At 40.9% G+C, this 21866-nt stretch overlaps 1 protein-coding gene across 2 annotated transcripts in view; it reads right to left on the reverse strand.

Annotated features, from left to right (window-relative positions):
• Window positions 1-21866, reverse strand: part of DPYS (dihydropyrimidinase) — an 89126-nt gene that overhangs the window by 33004 nt on the left and 34256 nt on the right. For both annotated transcript variants that reach the window (XM_060127564.1, XM_060127563.1), the window contains exons 6-7: window positions 20813-20954; window positions 10400-10542 (exon numbers count right to left, since the gene is read on the reverse strand). In XM_060127564.1, coding sequence (XP_059983547.1) covers window positions 10400-10542; window positions 20813-20954 — 285 coding nt within the window. The remainder of the gene's footprint in view (window positions 1-10399; window positions 10543-20812; window positions 20955-21866) is intronic.

Here is a 21866-nt window from a genome sequence, read left to right on the forward strand (position 1 = left end):
CTGCCACTGACCACCTACTACTACTGAGCACCTACTGCACGCCAGGCACTACTGAACATTAATTATGTACCATGCATTTCGGATATTTTGTTTTTTATTTCATTTATTATACCAAGCATTTTACGTACACTATCTTAAACACAACAATGCTATCAGATAAACGTCAATCATCATCATCATCCCTATTTTACAAATAAACAGGCTGAAATTCAGAAAAATTAAATAACATTCCCAAGGTCGCATCCAGTTAGCATGTGGCAGACAGAGTAGGAATTGAACCCCAAAGCCTTTCTCTTTACGCTCTGGTTCTGCTCCTGCCCCCAGCAGCTGAGAAGGTGGGCTGGATTTTGTGTGGATTAGCAAAAGTCATTTATTCCTCAAGAAACTTTGCTATCATTTGCCAGAAAATTGTCAAAATTACTCTATAAATCTATGGTAACTACTATGTGGCGGGTCCTCGGATAGCTGTGCAAAAGCAGAGCCTTGGTCAACCGTCACCTGACGCCAGGCTGCCCCCATGAACGTCTGCAAGACAACACGGTGAAAAAGCATGGCATAAGTCGTCTTCATGTCCAGCCACGCACATGGTACAAGGCCTGGGTCTCTCTCCCCTCCTCCCACGTGATGCGATGGTGTGGGTTTGGGGACTGGGAGAGGAGTGAGTTATAAACAGTCTTAGAAACAGGCATTAAAAGCAGAGTTTTCAGGCTGACCAACATTTACAAGCAGAGACACGGTAGTTGTGTTTATGTGCCTGTGTGTGAGTGCGTGCTAGCATGTGTGTGTGCAAACGCTTCTTTTGAGAAGGAAGATGATAGTGTACAAATTAGTTAAATGATACACGATGTGCAACTTCAAGGGAAAATGCTTAGTAGCTTCCGTGAAATAGTCACTGATAACATAGCTGCAATAATCAGCCACAGTCGTCATCACTATTCACCAAAGGGCACCTTACTCCCTATTTCTTCTTTTTCCCCACATCCCACACTCCCCACTAGCCAAGGATGAAACAGTCATTCTCCTTTTCACACACAAGGCCCTCTCTAGAACTCAGGGGGGCACTTTCATTAAGCTGCAAGTCATTACTCTTCTCTGAATATAGTTAAATTCATTTATCTCTATCTTCAATGAGAAAGGGAAGGAAATTAAGCAGGAAAGACAGCACAATGCCTTCAACAATGGTGTATTCAAGGTCGAAAGCCTGCCATAATTGAGTTAAAAATAATAAACGAAAATAACTGAGGAAAGTATGCCTGCTTTGCAAAATACAGTCCAGCCTAGAAGTCTTCATTAAATGTTCCAGTGCACACAGTGTGTTAGTGTGCTTGAGATTCTGTGAGATACCCTACCGCTCATAAATACTGAAAAGGGACAGTTGCCATGGTAACTAAGTGCTATTTAATGAATGCAGAAGAGCGGAAGCTCATAGGATAGTCTTAAATTGCCAGAACATGAGTTATCGCTGCTGCTATAGGCTTGCAAGTAACTCACATGCCATCTTCTCTAATAAGGTTTTTAACAAGTTGGCCAATTTGACTGGTCTCTGTATTTACCACATGATACCACAAGATTCTGTCTCGACACTACATGAAAATCATAATCCTGATTTCGTCCTCCTGACTCTAAGCTCCAAGATATCCTACAGAAATGGGCCAAACATTTGCATAGGCAACGTGTCCTTAAATTTCAAGCTCTGACCCAAGCAGTGATGTGTTAGGGCACACAGCTCTGTCACAAGCAATAGGCACTGGCTCAAAGGGCCGTCACACTCAATACGGCAGACTCTTTTTACTTCCAAAACAGGTGAATGCTCCACATGCACCAAACGCAGTTTGTTTTGATTGTGCAATGACACAGAAGAGCTATTGCAGCTCATTTCTGCAGGAACTTTTTACAGGCTAGTAACGTCTTAGGTAACCTTTCAACAGGGTGTCCAAACCTTCTCTGCAGATGCCCACTCTCAATCCTCTCTCAGCATCCAGCACCACATGTCAGATACCTCACCCTGGAATCATCGGCTTTTTATAAAGAAAAAGAAACATGGCTGCACTGCCTGTCTTTCCCTTGATCTCCTTCAGCAACTTTAATGCAGTCCATTTTTAAGGTTACAGATTGTGTTGCAAGCATACTTCTACATGCCATTAATAAGTAATGAGAATTAAAAAAAAAATAAGAAGGGAAAACTTCTGTGTTCCATGAAGCCAAATATCATTAGCAAACTCATCCATCCTCCAGAGGCTGGCTTTTTCTTGCATAACCAGAAGCTTGAATGCCCTGGTTGGGTCCCTTGGTGCAATGTGGGCTGTGGGCGCCCCCTTCAGGCTCTGGGGTGAAATGCACATTGCTGTCATTTGACATACTAACTAGTCAGCAGGGCAATTAATTGCTTTTGCTAAAAACCTTTCAGGAAATTTCGAAGGAAAATTCTGTTCAAACTCTAATGTTGTGGTCAGACATAAAGCCTTCACATCACCAGCTTTTAGCTAATATTAAAATTAGATAGGTAAAATCAAAAGGAGTATCTTGCAAGAAAAAAACCTACAGATGTATCTATTTGTTCATTTGATTAAATGCTTCTTCACTAGATGAGCTCTCTTTAAAATTGCCTGTGTCTGTAACGAACAAGATTAAAACTGGAGATAGGCAGCCCAAGACCTCTTCATCCTCCAGTCCCTTTCCACAGCCTGAACCTGTTCTTTCTGCTTGTAATCCCTGGCCTTAACTGCCTCCACCCAGACCCTGCTACCAATGCCTCAGTCTACCTCACCTCCATGTTTAGCCTTGACTCTCAGGGTCAGAAGCCTCATTTCCTCTCCTCTCTAACGTGACCCTAGGTCCTATGCCAATGACTGCACTAGTGCAAGAATGATCTTTCCTCCCTGGGCTTCCGCGGCACCTTGTTTCTGCCTCCCACGTGATATCCTTAACACATTCCTCCTGAGGCTGAGACCCTTTGACTTTATCTCTTATCTCCTCTCCATAGACTGTCAGCTTCCCAAAGGCAGGGCCTGGCTCTTGTACAACCTTGACCCTCATGCTTGGCTCTCAGCGATGCTCCTTGCTGACTGAATGAAAGAACCAGGAAGATAGCTCTCTGTTAACTTCATTTTCTTCTCTTATTTATTACAAGAGCTGCTTAAAAAGCTAATTGCGCCCCAACCTCAAAAATGAAGGGGACACAAGGAAAAGAAAACCCGTGAAGCAGTTCTTTCTTCTTTCCTTAGAGAATCCTTTCTCCTTTATTCATCTTCATTCATTTCAACAATTACCAATAACTTGCAATACGTTAAAAGTGTGAGGAAGGGCTTCCCTGGTGGAGCAGTGGTTGAGAATCTGCCTGCTAATGCAGGGGACACGGCTTCGAGCCCTGGTCTGGGAAGATCCCACTTGCCGCGGAGCAACTAGGCCCGTGAGCCACAACTACTGAGCCTGCGCTCCGCAATAAGAAAGGCCGCCATAGTGAGAGGCCCGCGCAACGCGATGAAGAGTGGCCCCCGCTTGCCACAACTAGAGAAAGCCCTCACACAGAAACGAAGACGCAACACAGCAAAAATTAATTAATTAATAAAAAACTAAAAAAAAAAGTGAGGAAATGCTATTCTTCTTACTTTTCCTCTCATTATAATTGTTGCTGAATAAAATCTTTCCAATTTTCCTTTATGTCATTTCTTTACTTTTCCTCAGCTTTATTGAACTGTAATTGACATATAGCATTGTGTGAGTTTAACGTGTTGATTTAAAAAAATAATTAATTTATTTATGGCTGTGTTGGATCTTCGTTGCTGCGTGCGGGCTTTTTCTCTAGTTGCAGAGAGCGGGGGCGACTCTTGGTTGCGGTGCGCGGGCTTCTCATTGCGGTGGCTTCTCTTGTTGCGGAGCACGGGCTCTAGGTGTGCAGGCTTCAGTAGATGTGGCGCACGGGCTTAGTTGCTCCGCAGCAAGTGGGATCAAACCCGTGGCCACTGCATTGGCAGGTGGACTCTTAACCACTGTGCCACCAGGGAAGTCCCTAACATGTTGATTTGATACACACTTACATATTGCAAAATGATTACTGCCAAAGCACCTCCATCATGTCACATAATTACCATTTCTTTTTTGTGGTTAGAACATTTAAGATCTACTCTCTTAGCAACTTTCAAGTATATAATATAGTTTATGCCATGTCTTAATCACATCAATCTTCCATACAGTGTGGAACCTGTATCCTTCTCACTCACCCCTTCAACATTTATTGTGTTTCTACTCTGTGCTGAACTGGGTCAGACTCTGGGGTTGTAGAATCAGTTAAAACATAAAACTAGAGCATAATTCCCCACTCCTTAAGTGTGGGCTGTGCATAGTGACTTCCTTCTAAAAAGTACAATATGGAAAGGGGAAGAAACGACTAATTGTACAGTGGAGAAAACAGACGCAGCTGATCCAGGTCAACGACGACAGTGGGAAGTCACGTTGATAGTAGGTACCCTTGAAAGGTTGTGATGAAAATAGTACTTTGCCTCTATGGTCTTCCTCCCCAAACCCGTAACCCCAGGCTAATAACGTCAAAAAAAAAAAAAAAAAAAAGGAAATAGACGTTCTGCAAAATACCTGACCAGAATTCCTCTAAACTGTCAAGGTCATCAAAAATAAAGTCAGAAACATACAGAACAGACTTGTGGTTGTCAAGAGGGAGGGATGGAGTGGGAGGCTGGGATTAGCAGATGCCAAGTGTTATATACAGAATGGGTAAACAACGAGGTCCTACTGTGCAGCACAGGGAACTATATTCAGTATCCTGTGATAAACCATAATGGAAAACAATATAAAGAAGAACATATATATATGTGTGTGTGTGTGTGTATAACTGAATCACTTTGCTGTACAGTAGAAATTAACACAACATTGTACATCAACTGTACTTCAATAAAAATAAGAAAATAAAGTCAGAAAAATTCTCAGAGACCAAAGGAGCCTAAGGAAACATGATCACTAAATGCCATATGGTGTCCTGGATGAGATCCTGGAATGGAAAAAGAATATTAGGCAAAAACTAAGAAAGTCTCAATGTATGAACTCCAGTTAATAATATCATATCACAACTGGTTCATTCATTGTAGCAAATGTATCAGAGTAATGTAAGATAATCATAACGGCAACCCACTGTGGGGCATTTGGGAGTCTCTGTGCTAACTCTGCAACTTTTCTGTAAATCTAAAACTATTCTGAAACAACACGTTTATTTTAAAAAATGGAACTAAAAAAAAAAAGGGCTTCCCTGGTGGCGCAGTGGTTGAGAGTCCGCCTGCTGATCTGGGGACACGGGTTCGTGCCCCGGTATGGGAAGATCCCACATGCCACAGAGCGGCTGGGCCTGTGAGCCATGGCCGCGAAGCCTGCGCGTCCAGAGCCTGTGCTCTGCAATGGGAGAGGCCACAACAGTGAGAGGCCCGTGTACCGCAAAAAAAAAAAAAAAAAAAAAAAAAATGGAATTAGACTTCAAGAATGTTAACGAGGGAGAAAGACAGTGAATAAAGGCTGTGACGCAGCATGGTCGGTAGGCGTGCGGCATTCCAGAGAACGCAGTCTGCGAGGCGAGGAGAGGCAGACCGTCACGGCCGGTGGGGTAGTGGCTGGAGACAGGAGGAAACTATGGGTGACTTGCGGACAGTTAGCGAAGGCTTAAAATATTATCTCGCACCAGACAGGTCCTCCTTGAGGTCATCAGCATAAATTTTGGTCAGGAACAGCCAGCTCAGATGAGCAACTTTCTCCTAACAAGCGGGCCAAGAGTAGAGAAGGCTGGTGCTATGATCGACCTGGATAAGGGATCAGCATTCAGTTTCTGTCAAATTCTCTCTTTTGATATGAACTATGATAAATGCACTTTCTCCTTCTTCAAATATGTACTCCTTTTCAAAGGTGAGGGAGAAATGAGAACACTCAAACTGTCCGGTCTAATTCCTAGCAAGGTGGAGAGCCATGGGAAGGCCATTCCCTGTGGACCTTCTTTTTAACCCTACACCTGGGTATCTCCAGCGGTACCAGCCTTAGTCTCCTCCGCTGTTGTAAAGTCTGAGGACACCACCAGCTCAGGTGTAAAGCACTGTCTTCCTTAGACAACTGGACAAAGAAAAATGACCTGAACTCAGGGTTGTGAATAATTCACTTCCTTTACTTACCACATATATTGTTGCTTGGAGGATATTTATAGGCTGTGATTATGTCTCTTTGAGTCATGTTTTCAGACTATATAAATTTAGACCACTCTCTCACCAGTGTTAGCTACTGATTTCTATAACATTCTTTGTCCTCCTTTTCCTAGTCAGTTGTTTCAGAATAGCCCTTAATGATCCAGATGTTTAGTTCTTATTCTTTTTTAAGATCTACATATTACCTGCTTCATTTCCTTCATTTCTAGCCTAAGAATAACTAACTTAAGGTCAAGCTAAAAAGCCTCTGTGCTTTTAAGTTTCTATCACTTTCGCTCATCAGTTCTCTAGTATTTCTTATATAATATCTGTCCTTCACTTTGTAACAGTAATGATATCAGAAAATTAAATATTTACATTTTTATATGTGTCTTTTAGGAAAATGATACATATTGGCATGTGATTACTAGTGCTGAGTCTTCTCTATTGATGTCTGCTTATTGTGTATAACTAAGTGCTAAGCATAAAGAAAACCAGCACAGCCCAAGAGCCTGATGTGTAGATCCTGTTCCCAGCTCATCAGTGCCAAGCTGGAGAACCCAGGCATGTCATTTAAGGTCTCTGAATGTCCGTCCACTCTCTCATCTGTAAGATGAGATATTAATAATTTTTATGCCTACTTCAGAAGGCTTCTGTTACAATCTCATGAGAAATGCAAAAATGTTTTGTAATCTCAGAAATTACTAAGGTTACTTTATATTTATCAAGTTTGGCTGGAGGCAGATGAACCACAGGATTCTATTTCTCTGACTCTCGGAGACTTTTAAAAAACTGGAGACCTTTTTGTTTTTCTTTTCTTGTTTTAATGTCCTTTTGAAATACGGAGAAATATTATCTTTGCTTGGGAGCATGTGTTGAAATGATCTAGCCCTCTTTGGATTTCTTTGACTTATATCTTGCTTCTGCAACCCTTTAAGAATTTTCTCTAAGCCACCGTCAGAATTTTTTGCACTATCCTTCTTCATCTTTTTCAGTGCGAAAACTGCAGAATGTGAGAAATGGGATAGAAGGGGTGGTTAAGAGGAGCCTCCCTAGAATAATGAATCTGGAAGAACACAGGCATACCTCGGAGACAGTGCAGGTTTGGTTCCAGAGCACTGTGATAAACTGAGTATGACAACAGAGCCAGTCACATGAATTTTTTGTTTTCCCAGGGCATATAAAACTTATGTTTATACTATACTGTGTCTATTAAGTGTGCAGTAGCGTTGTGTCTAAAGAAACAATACACATACCTTAATGAAAATTTATTTTATTGCTAAAAAATGCTAACCATCATCTGAGCCTTCGGCAAAGTCCTAATGTTTTTGCTGGTGGAGGGTCTTGCCTGAATGTTAATGGCTGCTGACTGATCAAAGGGGTGACTGCTGAAGATTGAGGTGGCAGTAGCAATTTCTTAAAATAAGACAACAATAAAGTTTGCCGCATTGATTGACTCTTCCTTTGATGAAAAAATTCTCTGTAGCGTGAAGTACTGTTTGATAGCATTTTACCTACAGCAGAACTTCTTTCAAAAGCGGAGGTAATCCTCTCAAACCCTGCCTCTGTTTTAGCAACTAAGTTTACAGAATATTCTAATTCCTTTTTTGTCATTTCAACACCTTCACAGCACCTTCATCATGAGTAGATTTCATCTCAAGAAACTACTTTCTTTGCTCACACATGAGAAGCAACTTCTCATCCATGAAAGTTTTACTATGAGATTGCAACAATTCATTCACAACCTCAGGCCCCACTTCTATTTCTAGTTCTCTTGCTATTTCCACCACATCTGCAGTTACTTCCTCCACTGAAGTCTTGAACCCCTCAAAGTCATCCATGAGGGTTGGAACCAACTTCTTCCAAACTCCTGTGAATGTTGATATTTTGACCTCTTCCCATGAATCACGAATGTTCTTAATGGCATCTAGAATGGTGAATCCTTTCCAGAAGGTTTTCAACTGACTTTGCCCAGATCCATCAGAGGAATCACTATCTATGGCAGCTATAGCCTTATGAAATGTATTTCTTAAATAATAAGACTTAAAAGTTGCAATTACTCCTGATTCATGAGCTGTAGAATGGGTGTTGGATCTTCAGGCATGAAAACAATATGAATCTTGTTGTGCATCTCCATCAGAGCTCTTGGGTCACCAAGTGCATAGTCACTGAGCAGTCATATTTCAAAAGGAAACTTTTTTTCTGAGAAGTTGCTCTCATCAGTGGGGCTTAAAATATTCAGCAATATCCACAGATGTACTGTCATCCAGGCTTTGTTGTTCCAGTTAGAGAGCACAGTCAGAGTAGATTTAGCATAACTCTTAAGGGCCCTAGGATTTTCAGAATGGTAAATGAGCATTGGCTTCAATTTCAAGTCATCAGGTACATTAGCCCCTAACAAGAGAGTCAGCCTGTCCTTTGAAGCTTTGAAGCCAGGCATTGACTTCTCCTCTCTAGCTGTGGAAGTCCTAGATGGCATCTTCTACCAATATAAGGCTGTTTCGTCTACACTGAAAATCTGTGGTGCAGTGTAGCCACCTTCATTAATGATCTTAGCTAGATCTTCTGGGTCACTTGCTGCATTGCCTTGTGCTTTTATGTTACAGAGATGACTTCTTTCCTGAAACCTCATAAGCCCACCTCTGCTAACTTCAAACTCTTCTTCTGCAGTTTCCTCACCTCTCTCAGCCTTCATAGAATGGAAGAGAGTTAAAGCTCTGGATTAGGCTTTGGTTTAAGGGAATGCTGTGGCTGGTTGGATCCTCTATTCAGACTACTAAAACTTTCTCTGTATCAGCAATAAGGCTGTTTCACTTTCTCATCATTCATTCGTGTGTTCACTGGAGTAGCACCTTTAATTTCCCTCAATAACTTTTCTTTTGCATTCACAACTTGGCTAAGTGTTTGGTGCAAGAGGCCTAACTTTCAGCCTATCTCGGCTTTCAATTTGCCTTAATCATTTCTAGCTTTTGATTTAAAGTGAGAGACATGAAACTGTTCCTTTCGCTTGAACACTTAGAGGCCACTGTAGGGTTCTTAACTGGCCGAATTTCAATATTGTTGTGTTTCAGGGAACAGGGAGGCCCAAGAAGAGGGAGAGAGATGGGGGAACAGCCGTTTGGTGGAGTAGTGAGAACACACACAAGTTCACTGTCTTACAGGGGCTCAGTTCGTCCCCAAACAATTACAGTAGTAACATCAAAGATCACTGATCACCACAACCAATGTAATAATAATGAAAAAGCTTCAAGTACTGCAAGAATTACCAAAATATGATGCAGAGACACAAACCGAGCAAATGCTATTGGAAAACTGGTGCTGATAGACTTGCTCCATGCAGGTTTGCCACAAACCCTCAGTTAGTTAAAAACATGGTATCTGTGAAGTGCAATAAGGTATGCCTACATAGACGTGTTTACTACAACATAACCCTTAATAGTCTTTGAATAAATGCATATTCAGTAAAGGTAGAAGGTCTTATCGTATCCCCGTTTGCACACATACGCGTGCATGCACACACACGCGTGCATGCACACACACACACGCAACGTTAAAGTATGTGGAATTTTCTCCATTACAGCTGCAGAGTTTATGAAAAACAGAAATCAGGATGCAGGCGTTGTCTGTGCCAACATCCTATAAGGAGAAATTAACAAAGCTTCAGCTTCTATTGAATACTTTTCTGAATTGGTGGAATCAGCCAAACCTGCGATACTCACATAGAATTATGGAAATTGGAAACAAAAAGCCGGAGTCTACTGGGAATGACAGGCTCAAGATGAACTCAGCTGGAAAATTTGGCTAACTAAAAGTGACATCCTTTGTGCTGAAATTTTTCTATCTGGAAGCTGTAAAAAGGCTGTAATTATTTCGAGTTTTCAATGCAGCCCTTTTCAAACTAAGCCTTTCCTTTTTCTTCATTGCTCTGCACCTTTCCTCCATGTGAACTCAGGCGTTTGCCAAGCACTAAAGTGGGAAATTCATACTGGTTTTATACACACATGCATTTCCAGGGAATGGGAAGCAACACAACTTTTGCATTCTCTATGCCAAGGAAAACAAAAGAATGTTTGTACATCAAAACCTTTATCTTGTGCATAGGCTCAAAATACCTGAGCCTGGCTAAATAAATCACCTAATAAGAAATGCCTGATTAAGGCCAATGAAAATTTCTTTGCAAGTTAGTGCTTCTTCTCCATGGAGAAGCCAATACAAAAACTTAGACTTACCTTGTGGCTTTTGGGTCCCAAATCACAATGTCAGCATCTGAGCCCACAGCTATTTTTCCTTTTCTTGGATACAGATTAAAGATTTTAGCTGCATTTGTGCTGGTAACTGCCACAAACCAGTTTTCATCCATTTTGCCACTGTGCTGTAAAACAATTCAAGGAAGAAAATACATTTCTTTTTCTGATAAATGATAAAACACTAAAAATCTCCTGTCAATCAAAGTACAAGAATTTTATCTCTTAGAACCAAATAAAATTGCACCTAATTTCTTATATCGTGAAGCCAAACACACCTGTGAATACTGATAAATCTTAAACAATCATAATGATAATAATGGGGATGAATGGGGTTATATATGGAAGCCTGAAGATAAGTTTTCAAAAACCTACCAGCTTAACAAAACAGCCCCATTAATTTTTCCCATTCTTTCCAAAATCACACAGACAAGAGCTAAATATTGGTAACAATATTTCCAATTCTTGTTTAAAGTTTACTACCACCACCTACTACATTTATAATCTAGGCCTAAGATTTATGAGATGATCATGTAGACATTATGTGGAATATTACAGTTAAAATAAGATAGACCTATAATTCAGGTGACTACGTTTTTAGAAATCAACTAAGATTCAATTTTGTTCAATTTTGTGCTACTGAAATTTACATGAACCAACAGGCATGGACTGTCTGCTGTAAGAGATTTTAAAATGGACAAACTTCAGTGGGATGTGATCCCTCTAAAATGATTTGTTTTTAAATGTTGAGAATTCATCCCTATGTACATTTACATGGCAAGAGCATCCTTAAGGTTTATTTAATTATCAAAGAGTCCTCATCTCATAAAAACATTAAGAACCATGTCCTGAAAGTAATTTTCCCCTAAATAAACCATCTGAATGTTTCAGAAAGTAACATAGGCTCCTGTATATTATGAAGAAGTATCCGATCACTTTAAAGCCATTTATACACTTTATATATTATGAAAATCTGCTGTAATGAAGGTACTCATTGTAATTCACACAAGTTCAAAGTGAAAGGTTGGACTGTTATCAAGAAAGTCTAGGCTTCCAGGAAGATGGCGTAAGAGTAAGACGCGGAGATCACCTTCCTCCCCACAGATACACCAGAAATACATCTACACGTGGAACAACTCCTACAGAACACCTACTGAACGCTGGCAGAAGACCTCAGACCTCCCAAAAGGCAAGAACCCCCCCCACGTACCTGGGTAGGGCAAAAGTAAAAAGAATAAACAGAGACAAAAGGATAGGGACGGGACCTGCACCAGTGGGAGGGAGCTGTGAAGAAGAAAAGGTTTTCACACACTAGGAAGCCCCTTCGCGGGCGGAGACTGCGGGTGGCGGAGGGGGAAAGCTTCGGAGCCGCGGAGGAGAGCACAGCAACAGGGGTGCGGAGGGCAAAGCAGAGAGATTCCCGCACAGAGGATCGGTGCTGACCGGCACTCACCAGCCCCAGAGGCTTGTCTGCTCACTCACCGGGGCGGGCGGGGCTGCGAGCTGAGGCTCGGGCTTCGGTCGCACGGAGAGGACTGGGGTTGGCGGCGTGAACACAGCCTGCAGGGGCTTAGTGCGCCACGGCTAGCCGGGAGGGAGTCCGGGAAAAGGTCTGGAGCTGCCGAAGAGGCAAGAGACTTTTTCTTCCCTCTTTGTTTCCTGATGCGCGAGGAGAGGGGATTAAGAACGCTGCTTAAAGGAGCTCCAGAGACGGGCGCAAGCCGCGGCTGAAAGCGCGGACCCCAGAGAGACGCATGAGACGCTAAGGCTGCTGCTGCCGCCACCAAGAAGCCTGTGTGTGAGCACAGGTCACTATCCACACCAGCCTTCCGGGGAGCCTGTGCAGCCCGCCACTGCCAGGGTCCCGGGATCCAGGGACAACTCTTCCAGGAGAACGCACGGCGCGCCTCACGCTGGTGCAACGTCACGCCGGCGTCTGCCACCGCAGGCTCGCCCCGCCCTCCGTGCCCCGCCCTCTCCCCCCCAGCCTGAGTGAGCCAGAGCCCACGAATCAGCAGCTCCTTTAACCCCGTCCTGTCTGAGCGAAGAACAGACGCCTTCCGGCGACCTACAAGCAGAGGCGGGGCCCAATCCAAAGCTGAGCCCCCGGGAGCTATGAGAACAAAGAAGTGAAAGGGGAATCTCTCCCAGCAGCCTCAGAAGCAGCGGATTAAAGCTCCACAATCAACTTGATGTACCCTGCATCTGTGGAATACATGAATAGACAAGGAATCATCCCAAATTAAGGAGGTGGCCTTTGAGAGCAAGATTTATATTTTCCCCTTTTCCTCTTTTTGTGAGTGTGTATGTGTATGCTTCTGTGTGAGATTCTGTCTGTATAGCTTTGCTTCCACCATTTGTCCCAGGGTTCTATCCGTCCGTTTTTTTTTTCCTCTTAATAATTATTTTTTATTTTAATAACTTTATTATATTTTATCTTACTTTATTTTATTTTACTTTATCTTCTTTCTTTCTCTTTTTCCTTCCTTCCCTCCTTTCTTCCTTCCTCCCTCCCTCCCTCCTTTCTTCTTTTCTTTCTTTCTTTCTACTTCTACTAATTCTTTCTTTCTACTTTTTCTCCCTTTTATTCTGAGCCGTGTGGATGAAAGGCTCTTGGTGCTGCAGCCAGGAGTCAGTGCAGTGCCTCTGAGTTGGGAGAGCCAACTTCAGGACACTGGTCCACAAGAGACCTCCCAGCTCCACGTAATATCAAACGGCGAAAATCTCCCAGAGATATCCATCTCAACACCAGCACCCAGCTTCACTCAACGACCAGCAAGCTACAGTGCTGGACATCCTATGACAAATAACTAGCAAGACAGGAACACAACCCCACCCATTAGCAGAGAGGCTGCCTAAAACCATAATAAGTCCACAGACACCCCAAAACACACCACCAGACGTGGACCTGCCCACCAGAAAGACAAGATCCAGCCTCATCCACCAGAACACAGGCACTAGTCCCCTCCACCAGGAAGCCTACACAACCCACTGAACCAACCTTAGCCACTGGGGACAGACACCAAAAACAAGGGGAACTACGAACCTGCAGCCTGCAAAAAGGAGACCCCAAACACAGTAAGATAAGCAAAATGAGAAGACAGAAAAACACACAGCAGATGAAGGAGCAAGATAAAAACCCACCAGACCTAAAAAATGAAGATGAAATAGGCAGTCTACCTGAAAAAGAATTCAGAATAATGATAGTAAAGATGATCCAAAATCTTGGAAATAGAATAGACAAAATGCAAGAAACATTTAACAAGGACCTAGAAGAACTAAAGATGAAACAAACAATGATGAACAACACAATAAATGAAATTAAAAATACTCTAGATGGGATCAATAGCAGAATAACTGAGGCAGAAGAACGGATAAGTGACCTGGAAGATAAAATACTGGAAATAACTACTGCAGAGCAGAATAAAGAAAAAAGAATGAAAAGAACTGAGGACAGTCTCAGAGACCTCTGGGACAACATGAAACGCACCAACATTCGAATTATAGGGGTTCCAGAAGAAGAAGAGAAAAAGAAAGGGACGGAGAAAATATTTGAAGAGATTATAGTTGAAAACTTCCCTAATATGGGAAAGGAAATAGTCAAGTCCAGGAAGCACAGAGAGTCCCATACAGGATAAATTCAAGGAGAAATACGCCAAGACACATATTAATCAAACTGTCAAAAATTAAATACAAAGAAAACATATTAAAAGCAGCAAGGGGAAAACAACAAATAACACACAAGGGAATCCCCATAAGCTTAACAGCTGATCTTTCAGCAGAAACTCTAAAAGCCAGAAGGGACTGACAGGACATATTTAAAGTGATGAAGGAGAAAAACCTGCAACCAAGATTACTCTACCAACAGGATCTCATTCAGATTTGATGGAGAAATTAAAACCTTTACAGACAAGCAAAAGCTGAGAGAGTTCAGCACCACCAAACCAACTCTACAACAACTGCTAAAGGAACTTCTCTAGGCAAGAAACACAAGAGAAGGAAAAGATCTACAATAACTAACCAAAAACAATTAAGAAAATGGGAATAGGAACATACATATTGATAATTAACTTAAATGTAAATGGACTAAATGCTCCCACCAAAAGACACAGATTGGCTGAATGGATACAAAAACAAGACCCATATATTTGCTGTCTACAAGAGACCCACTTCAGACCTAGAGACACATACAGACTGAAAGTAAGGTGATGGAAAAAGATATTTCATGCAAATGAAACCAAAAGAAAGCTGGAGTAGCAATTCTCATATCAGACAAAATAGACTTTAAAATAAAGACTATTACAAGAGACAAAGAAGGACACTACATAATGATCAAGGGATCGATCCGAGAAGAAGATATAACAATTGTAAATATTTATGCACCCAACATAGGAGCACCTCAATACATAAGGCAAATACTAACAGCCATCAGAGGGGAAATCGACAGTAACACATTCATAGTAGGGGACTTTAACAGCCCACTTTCACCAATGGACACATCATCCAAAATGAAAATAAATAAGGAAACACAAGCTTTAAATGATACATTAAAAAAGATGGACTTAATTGATATTTATAGGACATTCCATCCAAAAACAACAGAATACACATTTTTCTCAAGTGCTCATGGAACATTCTCCAGGATAGATCATATCTTGGATCACAAATCAAGCCTTGGTAAATTTAAGAAAATTGAAATTGTACCAAGTATCTTTTCCGACCACCATGCTATGAGATTAGATATCAATTACAGGAAAAGATTTGTAAAAAATACAAACACATGGAAGCTAAACAATACACTACTTAATAACAAAGTGATCACTAAAGAAATCAAAGAGGAAATCAAAAAATACCTAGAAACAAATGACAATGGAGACACGACGACCCAAAATCTATGGGATGCTGCAAAAGCAGTTCTAAGAGGGAAGTTTATAGCAATACAATCCTACCTTCAGAAACAGGAAACATCTCGAATAAACAACCTAACTTTGCACCTAAAGCAATTAGAGAAAGAACAAAAAAACCCCAAAGTTAGCAGAAGGAAAGAAATCATAAAAATCAGATCAGAAATAAATGAAAAAGAAATGAAGGAAACGATAGCAAAGATCAATAAAACTAAAAGCTGGTTCTTTGAGAAGATAAACAAAATTGATAAACCATTAGCTAGACTCATCAAGAAAAAAAGGGAGAAGACTCAAATCAATAGAATTAGAAATGAAAAAGGAGAAGTAACAACTGACACTGCAGAAATACAAAAGGTCATGAGAGATTACTACAAGCAACTCTATGCCAATAAAATGGACAACCTGGAAGAAATGGACAAATTCTTAGAAATGTACAACATGCCAAGACTGAATCAGAAAGAAATAGAAAATATGAACAGACCAATCACAAGCACTGAAATTGAAACTGTGATTAAAAATCTTCCAACAAACAAAATCCTAGGACCAGATGGCTTCACAGGCGAATTCTATCAAACATTTAGAGAAGAGGGAACACCTATCCTTCTCAAACTCTTCCAAAATATAGCAGAGGGAGGAACACTCCCAAATTCCTTCTACGAGGCCACCATCACCCTGATACCAAAACCAGACAAGGATGTCACAAAGAAAGAAAACTACAGGCCATTATCACTGATGAACATAGATGCAAAAATCCTCAACAAAATACTAGCAAACAGAATCCAACAGCACATTAAAAGGATCAAGCACCATGATCAAGTGGGGTTTATTCCAGGAATGCAAGGATTCTTCAACATACGCAAATCAATCAACGTGATACACCATATTAACAAACTGAAGGAGAAAAACCATATGATCATCTCAATAGATGCAGAGAAAGCTTTTGACAAAATTCAACACCCATTTATGATAAAAACCCTCCAGAAAGTAGGCATAGAGGGAACTTTCCTCAACATAATAAAGGCCATATATGACAAACCCACAGCCAACATCATCCTCAATGGTGAAAAACTGAAAGCATTTCCACTAAGATAAGGAACAACACAACGTTGCCCACTCTCACCAGTCTTATTCAACATAGTTTTGGAAGTTTTAGCCGCAGCAATCAGAGAAGAAAAGGAAATAAAAGGAATCCAAATCGGAAAAGAAGAAGTAAAGCTGTCACTGTTTGCAGATGACATGTTACTATACATAGAGAATCCTAAAGATGCTACCAGAAAACTACTAGAGCTAATCAATGAATTTGGTAAAGTAGCAGGATACAAAATTAATGCACAGAAATCTCTGGCATTCCTATACACTAATGATGAAAAATCTGAAAGTGAAATCAAAAAAACACTCCCATTTACCATTGCAACAAAAAGCATAAAATATCTAGGAATAAACCTACCTAAGGAGACAAAAGACCTGTATGCAGAAAATTATAAGACACTGATGAAAGAAATTAAAGATGATACAAATAGATGGAGAGAAATACCATGTTCTTGGCTTGGAAGAATCAACATTGTGAAAATGACTCTACTACCCAAAGCAATCCACCGATTCCATGCAATCCCTATCAAACTACCACTGGCACTTTTCACAGAGCTAGAACAAAAAATTTCACAATTTGTATGGAAACACAAAAGACCCCGAATAGCCAAAGCAATCTTGAGAATGAAAAACGGAGCTGGAGGAATCAGGCTCCCTGACTTCAGGCTATACTACAAAGCTACAGTAATCAAGACAGTATGGTACTGGAACAAAAACATAAAGATAGATCAATGGAACAGGATAGAAAGCCCAGAGATAAACCCACGCACATATGGTCACCTTATCTTTGATAAAGGAGGCAGAAACGTACAGTGGAGAAAGGACAGCCTCTTCAATAAGTGGTGCTGGGAAAACTGGACAGGTACATGTAAAAGTATGAGATTAGATCACTTCCTAACACCATACACAAAAATAAACTCAAAATGGATTAAAGACTAAATGTAAGGTCAGAAACTACCAAACTCTTAGAGAAAAACATAGGCAGAACACTCTATGACATAAATCACAGCAAGATCCTTTTTGACCCACCTCCTAGAGAAATGGAAATAAAAACACAAATAAACAAATGGGACCTAAAGAAACTTCAAAGCTATTGCACAGCAAAGGAAACCATAAACAAGACGAAAAGACAACCCTCAGAATGGGAGAAAATATTTGCAAATGAAGCAACTGACAAAGGATTGATCTCCAAAATTTATAAGCAGCTCATGCAGCTTAGTAACAAAAAAACAAACAACCCAATCCAAAAATGGGCAGAAGACCTAAATAGACATTTCTCCCAAGAAGATATACAGACTGCCAACAAGCACATGAAAGAATGCTCAACATCAGTAATCATTAGAGAAATGCAAATCAAAACTACAATGAGATATCATCTCACACCAGTCAGAATGGCCATCATCAAAAAATCTAGAAACAATAAATGCTGGAGAGGGTGTGGAGAAAAGGGAACACTCTTGCACTGCTGGTGGGAATGTGAATTGGTTCAGCCACTATGGAGAACAGTATGGAGGTTCCTTAAAAAACTACAAATAGAACTACCATATGACCCAGCAATCCCACTACTGGGCATATACCCTGAGAAAACCAAAATTCAAAAAGAGTCATGTACCAAAATGTTCATTGCAGCTCTATTTACAATAGCCCAGAGATGGAAACAACCTAAGTGCCCATCATCGGATGAATGGATAAAGAAGATGTGGCACATATATACAATCGAATATTACTCAGCCATAAAAAGAAACGAAATTGAGCTATTTGTAATGAGGTGGATAGACCTAGAGTCTGTCATACAGAGTGAAGTAAGTCAGAAAGAAAAAGACAAATACCGTATGCTAACACATATATATGGAATTTAAGAAAAAAAATGTCATGAAGAACTTAGGGGTAAAGCAGGAATAAAGACGCAGACCTCCTAGAGAACGGACTTGAGGTTATGGGGAGGGGGAAGGGTGAGCTGTGACAGGGCGAGAGAGAGTCATGGGCATATACACACTAACAAACGTAGTAAGGTAGATAGCTAGTGGGAAGCAGCCGCATGGCACAGGGATATTGGCTCGGTGCTTTGTGACAGCCTGGAGGGGTGGGATAGGGAGGGTGGGAGGGAGGGAGACGCAAGAGGGAAGACATATGGGAACATATGTTTATGTATGACTGATTCACTTTGTTATAAAGCAGAAACTAACACACCATTGTAAAGCAATTATACCCCAATAAAGATGATTAAAAAAAAAATCTAGAAACAATAAATGCTGGAGAGGGTGTGGAGAAAAGGGAACACTCTTGCACTGTTGGTGGGAATGTAAATTGATACAGCCACTGTGGAGAACAGTATGGAGGTTCCTTAAAAAACTACAAATAGAACTACCATATGACCCAGCAATCCCACTACTGGGCATATACCCTGAGAAAACCATAATTCAAAAAGAGTCATGTACCAAAATGTTCATTGCAGCTCTATTTACAATAGCCCGGAGATGGAAACAACCTAAGTGTCCATCATAGGATGAATGGATAAAGAAGATGTGGCACATATATACAATGGAATATTACTCAGCCATAAAAAGAAATGAAATTGAGCTATTTGTAATGAGGTGGATAGACCTAGAGTCTGTCATACAGAGTGAAGTAAGTCAGAAAGAGAGAGACAAATACCGTATGCTAACACATATATATGGAATTTAAGAAAAAAATAATGTCATGAAGAACCTAGGGGTAAGTCAGGAATAAAGACACAGACCTACTAGAGAATGGACTTAAGGATATGGGGAGGGGGAAGGGTAAGCTGTGACAAAGAGAGAGAGAGGCATGGACATATATACACTACCAAACGTAAGGTAGATAGCTAGTGGGAAGCAGCCGCATAGCACAGGGCGATCAGCTCGGTGCTTTGTGACCACCTAGTGGGGTGCGATAGGGAGGGTGGGAGGGAGGGAGACGCAAGAGGGAAGAGATATGGGAACTTATGTATATATATAACTGATTCATTTTGTTGTAAAGCAGAAACTAACACACCATTGCAACGCAATTATACTCCAATAAAGATGTTTAAAAAAAAGTATAAATAAATAAGACAGAGAATGAATTTTAACCTCATCTAGTTATGGAAAACATGGAAATAATAACACATGCCTTTTCTAGACCACACTTGCAGATTACAAAGATGAGAAAGGAAAGTTAACTTTGGCAAATAAATATATTTAGAGTCTCCTAAAAAAAAAAAAAAGTCTAAGCGAAGAGAAAGAAAATAAAAGTCATCTGGGATGCTTAGAATTAGGGTAGAGGTAGCAGGGGGTGGAGAGCACAATTGGTAGAAGATAGGGCTGTAGAGATGTTTTGAAGGTCCTTGCATGTAAATTAACTGTTCAAATGTCATCCAATAAGTAATGCTGAAAATTAAAGGATTTAGAGAGGAAAGTAGCATGAACAGACCCTGGTGTTTGAAAGGCAACTCTGGTCTTAGAGTATGGGATAGATTGTAGCAAGGCAGAGAGTGGAGGCAGGGGCACCAGCTGTGAGACTACTGCAATGGTCCAAACAAGACATGGGCCTCAAAGTAGAATGGTGGACATGATGGTGGAAATAAGGAGGCATTTTGGAAATAAAATTGACAAGACCTGGTAAAATATTAGAGCTAGAAGTGAGGGGTATGTATAAGGGATTCTGTGGTGTGAGATGTGATTAATGTGCCATTGAAGGGAGGGGTTCTGAGAGATGGGTAAGAATGGCATGACAATGGGGACCTCAGGTCTTACCAGGCAAGTCTCCACTGCTGATCTTTACAACTACACCTGTCAGCTGGCTGGATAGGCTAACATATGAACATTTAGCCATTTGATTCTTCTTCATCCTCAGGTAGAAATTTTTAAATCATGAAATTAAAAAAAAATCTCTTTCTATATTTTGGATTATTATTTATGTAACCTCATATAGCAGTTTTTAAAACATAATATCCAAAAGTTCTTTAAAAGGGATATCTACATTTTTATATGAAAAGGAGGTATGAACGTAATAAAAATTCTTGATGTCCTTTCAATCATTCCAAGTATTTATATCAGTGACACATGAGGAACTAGGATTCAGAAACATGGAAATCAAGTAGAAGTGCTATTACATTTCAAAGATTTCAAGAATAATCCTCTAGGTACCCAATCTAAATTTATACCCTAATGTCTGCATCATGGTGCAGCAAAGCATCCTCTAAACCATGCAGAGAAGAAAATTGTTTTTCATTATTATTTTGGGGGATGGCATGGTGGTGGTGCTACTGTTGTATTCCCAGTTTCCACTCTAGTGAAAACAATCAAAAAACTTCTCTATGAAGGCTTTTGCCACTCTGGTCCTAAAATGGGCCAGATTCTGGCTGAAAAATCAGGCAAAACAGACTGAATCCTGTGAAACTCACCACGCCTTTTTCCCATATTACTAACATCCGGTCCTCAACACCATTCACTCCATTGGGAATCTTAGTAAAATCGTCCTTCCCAAGAGCTTTCTGGCAGGTGTTGAAAGTGCAGTGGTCAGACCCTGTTATGGTTAGATCACCACTGTAAAAGAGAAACACACAAGAGCAATAGGGGTGAGTAGATAGAATATGTCAGGAGGAAGCTACCATAACCTTCCCTGGTCTCTGGACCCCATTCTCAACTGACAGTCAGAAAACTGCAATGGAGAATAGGCAGCTTCTTCAAGTACATATTTCACCCATGCCTGTCTCTATTCCAGGAAACACTTTGGGAGAATAATACTCTTACATGAAGTATGATGAAGGATCGTGCTTGGGTCAGAAAAAGTGGGTTCTAGGCTCCATCACCTACTGGCTATGTGACTATGAGTTTGTCCAGTGCTCAGTTTCTCATCTAGAAATTGGTAATTATATATACTTGATGACAATTATTCAGGGTCACTGGCAATAACATAAGTGAAAATTTCTTGTGAGTACAGAACTACACAAAGGTGAACCAGGGTGATCCACATGAACAGAGGCAGCCCCTGGCCACATGGCAATGTTGTGATGAGCAGAGGTGGGACACTGGCTGAGGATGTTGAGGTCACGAGCAACAGGAATTGTGCTTTGACCTGTGAGTCACCTTGGGGATGTAGAAGGCTGAAGGAGGTAGGAGCCTGAAAGGAAATGGCAAGTGAACTCTTGGACAGTCTGTGGTGAAAAGCTCTTTTGTTAACTTGGATCTGATTATCCGTGTATGGGGAATGTCTGAATGTCCTTGAATGGTGTATTTCTCAAGAATAAATGATCAACATGTCTCCCAAAACAGCATCTGAAAATAGTTTGGATGGCCTTTCATGGGGATAACCTACTCAGAGGGTGGGATTTCGCCTTTCACCTCTCCAGTGGCTCTGCCCTAGATCATCATCTCTTGTATCTATACAACAAGCACATCTGGTTCCTGGGTTGTTTCAGCATAGAAAAATACTCAAGACTATTCTGTATGATAAAA

The sequence above is a fragment of the Lagenorhynchus albirostris genome, chromosome 17 (genome assembly GCF_949774975.1).
Source record: "Lagenorhynchus albirostris chromosome 17, mLagAlb1.1, whole genome shotgun sequence".
In the NCBI taxonomy this organism is placed as follows: domain Eukaryota; kingdom Metazoa; phylum Chordata; class Mammalia; order Artiodactyla; family Delphinidae; genus Lagenorhynchus; species Lagenorhynchus albirostris.